This window comes from Acanthisitta chloris, unplaced genomic scaffold (genome assembly GCF_000695815.1).
Source record: "Acanthisitta chloris isolate BGI_N310 unplaced genomic scaffold, ASM69581v1 scaffold878, whole genome shotgun sequence".
Classification (NCBI taxonomy): Eukaryota; Metazoa; Chordata; class Aves; order Passeriformes; family Acanthisittidae; genus Acanthisitta; species Acanthisitta chloris.
In genome coordinates this window covers 8,919-18,477 of record NW_008687359.1, presented here as the reverse complement: position 1 = coordinate 18,477, position 9,559 = coordinate 8,919, and the positions used below count along the sequence as shown (strand labels likewise).

Below are 9,559 nucleotides of genomic sequence, written 5' to 3'. Positions count from 1 at the left end.
ATGCCTCTCAGCTCTTTACTGTCCAGCTCAGTAATTTCTGATACATTTTGCAACACTAAAGGAACAAGCAGTTCCGTTCTAACTCTGAAATGGAGATAAAGGAAGGAGTCATAAATCTGAATTTTTCATGAGTCATCTGAAGTCACCTGAATGAAGTGCCACCTGAGCACCAAAGTTAAATTCTTCTGCCTATTGTAGTTTTTAGCAAAATGGCTCTCCTATTTTTCATAAACTTAGCTTTTTTTTCTAGAAGAATGTGCCATTTATTTATTACTCAACGTTCAGCTTAATAATGAGTGAAAAACGTTGGACTGTATTTCTACTCTGTGACTTGTCCTGTTTGGTCAGTTTTGGGGGACACAGAATCTTCCTCAGTGCCAAAAGACAACCTCAGGAGGAGGTAAGCACAGCAGAAGAGTGGGCTTAAAGAGGCTGAGCAGAGAGATCCTTACTGTCATCATAAGGCTACTTCCTGACAGGGATATATCTATAGATATATCAGGACAAATGTGTAAGGGATGTAGGCCAATGAGGACACTGACCTTCTGCCCCATCCACTTCCACCTACTGTTCCTCTAGTGCGATAGAATATAGAAGATACAGTGATGTATTTTTTATCCCAGACACCATGTGACAAATGCATGTCCCTGAAGACATCAGGGGCACCGAGCATACAGTAAAAATTACAACTGGTGGATAAGATCAGTAAAAGCAAAGGATAAAAAACATTTAACAAATGCATCTGTGTGTCACAGCAGAGTAGGCTGCAATCAAAGTTTACAGCCTTCAGTGCAATCATAGCAAGTAACTAGCAAAAGTTATCAATCTCTAAGTTGTTAAAAATATTCTTGTGAAGATAGTTATGTAAAAACTAAGCCAGGCAGGACTTCAGGGGTTTTGTGCCTTTTGTTTCTGAACATCTTCATTCCAATTTCCTGTACAGTAGCCAGTTACCCATTCTTACTAATTCCTTAATGAGTTCCCCTTTCCCTTTGAAATTAAGTGCAAGTTCTCTTAATTTTTTGCTCAGCCTCAGTGAGTCTCAACTCTGAATTCTTTAACTGCTGCATGTCACAAACATGAATTTTCTGGAGGCTGTGAATCTCTTCACCTTTAAAAAAAAAGCAATATGGCCATAAAAATCTGGAATACATGCTGTATCCAAAAGGTAGTGCTCTGGAACATTGTCTGAGCAGAGTGCAGTAAAATAATCAAAGGAGAGAACAGCTCAGAATCTTTTCCCTGCCATGTGTCTAAACAAGAAAAGAAAGGATGATATGCACTAGCATTTCCTGGAACCACTTCATCACATTTCTGGTAAGATAGTAGCATCCCTTTTCTTTTACTGAAGCAGTACTAAGGATATATGTCTAACTAGATTTTTGATGGTGAACTGCTTTCTGGCTAAGAAGTGTTTCTGAAACATTAAGGGTACTGACATCAGTTTCAGAAAGGCCAAGAGGAATAAAATCTTGAAAGCCTATATTGAATTATAACCAAAAAGACAGTTGTATCAAATACACACATTTTGATGGGAAAACAATTACATGTGCTAAAAACATTCTTGCATATTCTGATACTGTAATAAGACTTGCTCTTATTACTTGCATTTTACCTGTAGTTGTGTCAGTCTGCAGCACAGAATTGTTGGGTAAACCAGACTTGTCTACTTGATGTTTCATGTCACTTAGATCAGGAAAAAAGCACAGAGAAGCCTGATTTTGTGTCCATGTCTGCTATATGGAATGCCTAAGGAAGAACGTTGAACATGCTACATTCCAAATACGCTGGGATGGGGTTTTTTATTTATTTAAGCTTCATGCAAAGTACATGATCTTAACAGAAAAGAATCCAAATCTTACAAAAGCATTTGTACCTTCTTTTCCCCATCTACTCTCCACACCAGCCACACACACACACCACCCCTCACCCCCTGATCTTCCTGGTAGATTCTGGCCCCAAAACAAGGATTATGCAATCTTTGTTAAATTAAAAACCTGTGTTTATTAAACATCTTTTACAATATGCCACAAGGCTACTGATCAGAGAGGAGGCAGTGAAGGACTGTATCCTGATCTTCCAAGTTCCTCAATACCACCTGTCTGCAAGCATGAAATGCTTCCATTATCTGGGCCACACGGAAAGCAAATGAGCTGCTATGCACCTGTCAAAAAGCACCACAGAAAAAGTGTTCATAAAATCACTTGCAACGATGTATCACTTGTTTGCTGATATTTTAAAAAACATTTCTGTTTAAAACTGACATCACCTGAGCTTGTAAGCAAAATTACAGAGGTTTTCTGTAATAACTATGAATGCCTTTGTAACAAAAAGTTTTGCAAGAGCTTGTTCCCAATGTGAAAGAAGGAACTGTAAGCAACTCATTATCCCATGTACTCAATATACTGGTGTGAGCAATCATTCATTTTTGATAATGTTTCGTATTTGAACACTCAAAACCCTGAGGAAAATAGCAGAAAATATTAGAGCTGTGTGGGAATTTTAAGCCTGAATATTCTGGATAATTGTGGCATAGCAAATGTTGCAAGACAGTAATGTTCTAGAGTCTTCAATGGGAAGCTAAGCAGCATCTGAGAAAGCCACAGGTACTGTCATGTCATGTCTGATTATTGGCCTATGACCATTAGAAAGCAGAGAGGTGAAAATGTAACATTTGGGTAGACTTTACCTTCTGAGTGTCTGTCACTGAAGGTGGGTGAAGGGTGCGGAGCAGAATCTTTGTGAGTGGCACAGTGTAGGGCCTCCTTGCAAATGCCACAACACCTGGCCCATCTTCACAAGAATGGGAGAAATCCGGAGGTTTCACATCTGTAAACTTCTCTGATTTCTCTTTCAGCTGATCAATAAGCATTTGCTGTTCCACCATTTTCTCATTCTCATGGAAAAAAAAAAGTTTAACTGAGCTCTGTATCATATTCACCAGTTCTAAATTCCTTACAGAGGTGATTAATCTTGTAAATCACTTACTGACCCTAAATTATTTTGCAGGGCACAGGCAAATTCTGTGTCAAACTGAAAATTCTACGACATGTCATCAATCTAACACGTACACACCCCAACTCCAATAAATTTTAAGACACATTTTCATTCAGAAAGACCTGTCCCAGTTACGTTGCATCAGCCTATCTAGGTATCTAGTGAGAAGTGGGTGACAATTAGCAGCCTGTGCTTCCTTTACATGTGTGTTTATGAAGAAATAAAACATTAATTCAACACAAATGTTCAAATGAAACACACGGTCTGAGTCTTAGTAATTAAACACATATATGGGCTTGTTCTTTCTCTTTGAGCAGTTCCACATTAAAGATTATTTGTCTTAATAAACATAAACATGTACATGATCCCAGGATCACTTGCTTCTTTTCCTTCCACCCAGCTTCAGCTTTGTTGGCCTCACTTGCTTCTCCTATGGCATTCTCTGTACATTCTACAAAAGTACTTATGTTCCCTAAACCAATTCATCCATAAGGCCAAGATTATATCCACTTTCAACTCACTCTTGTCATGTTTTAAGAGTGGTATTCCCTGATTTAGTGTTTCCACTGAAACCCCCCAGACTATGTGCCGCTCGCTCACTAAAGATCAAGAGTTGAGGCAAGAACCATTTACTAAGAAAACAGAAATGAATTAAGAAAATGAACAGTCACAAGTGTATTAGTAACAGAGAATACAAGACAGGTGAAAAGCGCACACGTGACTGATCACCACATGGAACCTGGCTCTGCCCGCATGCACACACTGCACCCGACTGAACGGTGCCAGAACAAAGGGTACCCCCCATCCCCTCTGCATGGTGTGAGGTGGTATGGAATAACTCCAGCGTCCTAATGTGCCCTTCCTGGCTGCTGTAAAAGTTAACCCTGTCCTGGACAGAACCAGGACAATTCTATTCCTTTCGATTATTTTCAAAGTACGGTTAAAATCTGGCCTAGGAACAACAGGAAGGTTGAAGACTAGATCACGATAGTCGACCAAAAGTATTCAATGGAAGATACTTTGCATCCTCCTACTTTGAGTAATATGGTTTTATTCATTCTTTATGATGTTCTCCTAGATTGCAAGTTCCTTCCAAACACAGATACATAATGCCTTGCAAATTGACATTGTGTTGGAATGAAAGACATATTATTCCTGTCATAGAAAATAGAATATATGTGTAAATATTGTATTTGTTATCATTTTGGAAGCAGTAACAGCCAAGTGATCTACCTTGAAGCTATTATTTAAGCATTTTGAGGGTCTTTGTCCCTGATATCATTGTACATACAACCCCACATAACACCCATTACATAAATACATGTGTATAAACATTTAATGCCTACTACTCGCTACTTTTACAAGTTTTATTCTATCATGTATCATTGAATTACATATTCCTGCGGCTACACTTTAAAATATTTAACAGAATCACTTACTTTTCATTATGCTACTTACACGCTTTTAAATAGAAGTGGCAGTTTAGTGAAGTGGCCAAAGTTGGAAGAGACCTCTAAGACCATCAAGTCCAGCTGTTAACCTGTCACTCTGCTGGAACCCCTAAATCACTAAACCATATCCTCCAGTGCCACAATCAGAAGCCTCTTAAACATTTCCAGGGATGGTGATTCCACCACCTCTGTGGGCAACCTATTCCAGTGCCTGACCACCCTTTTCCAATATCTAATCTGAATCTCCCCTGTCTCAGCTTATGGCCATTCCCTCTAGTCCTCTCCCTGCAGGCATAGCAGAAGAGACCATCCCCCACCTCTCTACAACCCCCTTTCAGGGAGCTGTAGAGAACAATTAGGTCACCCCTGAGTCACCTCTTCTCAAGGCTAAACAAACCAAATTCCCTCAGCTATTCCTCGTTCCTTTTTCAAGTGAGGGGCCCAAAACTGAACACAGGACTTGAGGTGTGGCCTCACCAATGCCAAACACAGGGGGATGACCACTTCCCCAGTCCTGCTGGCCACACTTTTCCTGATACAGGCCAAGATGCCATTGCCCTTCTTGGCCACCTGTGCACACTGTTGGCTCATATTAAGCCTGCTGTCCCATCAACACTTCCAAGTCTCTTTCTGCCAAACAACACTCAAGCCACTCCTCCCCCAGCCTACAGTGCTGCATGGGGTTGTTGTGTCCCAAGTGCAGGGCCTGGCACTTTGCCTTACTGAATCTTATGCAGTGAAATAAATGTGGTGCCTGAAGGCTCTCAAGTTTCCCTCCTGTCTCTGACACTGACACAATCATGATCTTTTACCTACACTCTGACACCTTCTGTTCATTACCTCTCTCTACCTTTTGTCCTCTAGAATTTATATAAGCATTATCTCGGTATACTAAGTTGTCAGTATGGTGTACAGGTTTAAAAAAAATAAATCTAGCCAGAGGTGACAGAAAAAAAAGAGAGTGACAGAGGAAAGAAAGAGATGATCATTAGCATACTTACATGTCATCCATTGACTCTCCCCCAGCCATCAACAAAGAAGAAGGAAAGGAGAAAAAGTATAAGAAGTACTAGCTATCCATTGTTTATGCTTTTCTCTTTTAAAAAGTTATATAGTAATGTATCTGTTATCTATGTGACAAGGCAACATCAGAAGAATATAAACTATTTGCTTTGCTGGGCGGACAGGGTCAGAACAAAATACAAGAACACTGAGTTAAAAGAAAATAAGCTTACTTTTACCATATTTGTTAAAGCAGCCTAAGCAAGGTAATACACTTATTAATATAATGCACTTATTCATTGGTTTAAGGTAGCAAAAGATTAAGCAAGGTGAATACGCAAAGCAATGCACTTGATCATTATTTCAAAAAACTAACAATAGTGATTAAGAAAGACACAACATCAGTTGCCTTAATGCTTTACCATCATCCAGATCCACAGCTGTTGGGGAGTCCCAGTCACAGCAAGGATTTGGAGAATCCTTCCCAGCAATTGGGAAATCCTACTCAGTGCCTCCACTTGTAGGTGAGGTCTCCAAAGTCGCTATGACTGGGGTCCAGCTTTTATACACTTTAACAAACAAAACTGTTATGCTTTATATGACAATATGTGTGGTACCTGGTTTCATCTCCCTGTATCAGTCAGACCATGGACCTGAGCGATACAAGCCCATCATCTTTTACTCTGTGTCCATGTTCTTTATTTCACTTTATAACTGGTTAATCCACTATTAACACACCAATCAGGTTTATGATCACATGCCTTGCATGCCAATTTCGAGCTGCCTGCTACTATAGTGTTTGTGAGAGTTCATGCAAAGGTCAGCTCTGGCTCAGGCCTTCACAACAGGCCTTAGCATTGCCATAACACCATTCTATTTATGGTCTTCTTGATCTTGAAATATAATGCACATACTAGCCATAATTTCATTAGCAAGCACAATATCTAGAGAAGAAAAGAAGCAAGCAGCGTTTCCACTATGTCACTCAGTTTTCTCTAGTAGTAAATGTTCAGAAACTTAGGATGGAATTGTGTCTTACAAAGTCAAAAGGGGACAATACTCTCATTTTTTAAAAAGCTATAACAAACTAAATTTCTACACAACCTTTCAAGTAAAGCATTCTGTAGGACCTTCATAGTCTTTTTTTGGATTTTAATACTAATTCATTAATTGTCCTGAAACTGCTGAACAGTGGTACACATCTGGGGAGAGGGGTGTGCATTATCTGTCCAGAAGCATGGAGAGGGTGAATGATTCACCTGAAGTTATATAGAAAGTTGGTGGCACACCTAGGCACATATACAGAGTTCAGGAATCACATTAGTGTGGTTCATCCACTAGATGAACCCAACTCATTACGTAATGCAGCTCTAACTGAGACAAAACATCCCTAATATTGACCAGTAGTTAAGTCCAAAAAATTGCTGAGGGACCTGTTCAATGCATTCACACAGTGGAAGGATGATTCAATGCAAACACATGTACCAGTGGAAAAATACCTGTAATCTTTGTGTTTCTTGAGCCTCCTCTAAAGATCTCGGTTGTTCTTTATTTTCCTGTAGTAATGTCTTTACCTGATTCTGCATGTCATGATCCTTCTGGACAAATACTTCTTCATCCATAACTAAAGCCTCCTAGATAATAAAAGAAAAGTTCAGCTGGCGAAAAGAGGGCATTATTATTATTAGTAGTAGTATTATAGTTGGAAAATGAATTAAAACAAACCAAAACCTCATTCGTTTTTAAAAGAAGTGATCAGAACTGCAAAGTTTTGAGGTATTTATGGCAAATTGCATTATTGGTTTTCTATGGTTTCTACCAGTTATTTCTCCACTTCTGTTTTATCTGTTGCTTTTGTTCTGGCAAGTTCTTTCAAAAGGAATAATGTACTCATAACCAAAGCTACTTTACTGAGTATATATCTAAATTCAATTATTCTCTTTAGTGTGCTGTTACATGTAGCTACAAGATCTCAGCACCTTGAGATTAATACACTTCTCAAATGGAAAAATAAGGACAGCTGTCCTCATCCTGCAACTCAGATAACAGTTTAAAGAAACCGTAAGAATGGTTTTTCAGATGTTCTTGTCTGAATGAATTATCCAATACTGATTGGAGACTTCCAAATGCTGTCATTCTTCCAGAAACCCTGTTGAAACCAAATACAATGTACTGAAACATGTCAGCCCACAAACCTTCTCATTTCTGTTCTTCCTATTTTTATTCCATGAGTCCTGCGAATGGAAGCATGAATGAATTTGGCTGTATTTTCATCTGTGTAAGACAGCATTATCCAGACAGTCATAGCTCTCAGCACAGAAGTGCATATATACACCAAGAACAGGTCCACTATTACCTGTTAAATCTGCCAGAGTCTGCACTGCCTCGTTTATTCTAGCCTCTCCCTAACCGTCTCCTCCTGGCTGTGAATGGCACACTCACCAGGAAATTTAAGTTTAAGCTCAGCACTTTTGAGCTCTGTTTTGAACCTGGCAAACAGGGGCTTAAAATAAGCTACAGAAGAAAATCAAGAAACAAGAAGAAAGCTGTGAGATAGATTGACTGAGAACAAATAAAAGAGAGATATTGTTTATGCAATTGCCTGATGACAACCTACAGGCTTATCACAGTTTGGTGTGAAAACTGGAAATGGGCTGATGTCATAAAATTCTAACTTGTTGGAACAGTCTCCTTCAACTATGAGACAGACTCAAATTAGTTTTTCTGAGTTGTTCACCTTATGTCAGCTTATGTGCCCATGGCTCCCTTTCCTTTAAGCAGGAAAATGCTTACTCGTGGTAGCCAAGATGGTGGGTGGCCTGCAGAGCAAGGAAGGAGAGAGATTATCCACATTCTCTTTTGAGCTGCTGGACCTTGTGTTTCCAGAGATGAGAGGAAGGCACATAGCAGGGAGGGGGAATAGAGATTCTCTTCGAATCACTGGGGCTGGCAGACTGGCCTGTACAAAGTTGGTGCCATAATGTCAGACCAATCCATCATTGCTCGGTTGCTGTCACATGATGACAGTGAGCTCTGTTCTCCTACACAGACCATGTGCACTGTATGCTATTTGGATCTCTGGGGGCTTGATTATTGTCCATGTCACTGTAGACCACCCCCATCACCTCTAATTCCCTGAAAGACTAGATACATTCCTTCCTCAGTAGGTTACAGTATCTTCCTTAAGAACATAACTTGTCTTTATGCTCAATGAGAGTCATCTCTGCGGGCTGCAGGTAGCTGGACCCTCTTCCAATCCTTCTGTCAATACCACAGTCCATAGCAATTGGTCCCATTGTTCCAGACTGTTAGACCCACTATTCCACCTCTGGAACAACCAGGTAGCAATTAGCTCATCTTGCTGACAGACAAAATCTTTACACATATCTTGCAGCTTGGTCATGAATAAGGACCAGGTAGCTTCCACCTCTTATGATTCGTGTCTCTTTCCTCCCCTGTCCTGCTACAGAACAGGCTGCCTTTTCTGATTCTTCCTCTCTTCCCCTCTCAGGAGGAGCTGCTGCTTCTCATTGCATTGACCTCTGCTTCCACTGTTTCTTCGTGACTATAGGAGCAACTACTACAGTTGAGGATTCAGTCTGGTTTATTGTCTGTGTGGCCTCAGAGCAAGAGACCTTCTCAGTGCCAGATTGTGGGTTTTCAGAGCAGAAGGACCTGTTGCATTTCTGAGGGCACTGGGCAGTGACTTCATAGGCATCGGCCAGATCCCAACACTGCTTTCAAAGTCACTGGGTGTCACCTCTCCTCCTTCAAATGATGTATTAGTTTGATGGACAAAGTTTGAAGGGCAAGTGCAGGGTCCTCAACCTGGGAAGGAATAACCTCAAGCACCAGTACAGGTTGGGCACTAACCTGCTCAAGAGCAGCTCTGTGGACAAGGACCTGGGGGTCATGGCGGACAACAAGCTGTCCTTGAGTCAACAGTGTGCCCTTGTGGCTAAGAAGGCCAATGGAATCCTGAGCTGCATTAAGGGGAGTGTTGCCAGCAGGTGGAAGGAGGTGATCTTGCCTCTCTACTCAGCCCTCGTGAGGCCACACCTGGAGTACTGTGTCCCGCTCTGGGCTCCTCAGGAAAAGGGGACAGGGAG

At 40.7% G+C, this 9,559-nt stretch overlaps 1 protein-coding gene across 1 annotated transcript in view; it reads right to left on the bottom strand.

Moving 5' to 3' along the window:
• The window catches only part of KIF27 (kinesin family member 27), a 23,350-nt gene that overhangs the window by 7,888 nt on the left and 5,903 nt on the right, over window positions 1–9,559 (bottom strand). Inside the window, 8 exon segments of the mRNA XM_009080530.1 lie at window positions 569–689; window positions 942–1,021; window positions 1,023–1,111; window positions 1,616–1,787; window positions 1,877–1,895; window positions 2,040–2,164; window positions 2,690–2,896; window positions 6,950–7,084. Of these exon segments, the coding sequence (XP_009078778.1) occupies window positions 569–689; window positions 942–1,021; window positions 1,023–1,111; window positions 1,616–1,787; window positions 1,877–1,895; window positions 2,040–2,164; window positions 2,690–2,896; window positions 6,950–7,084 (948 nt within the window).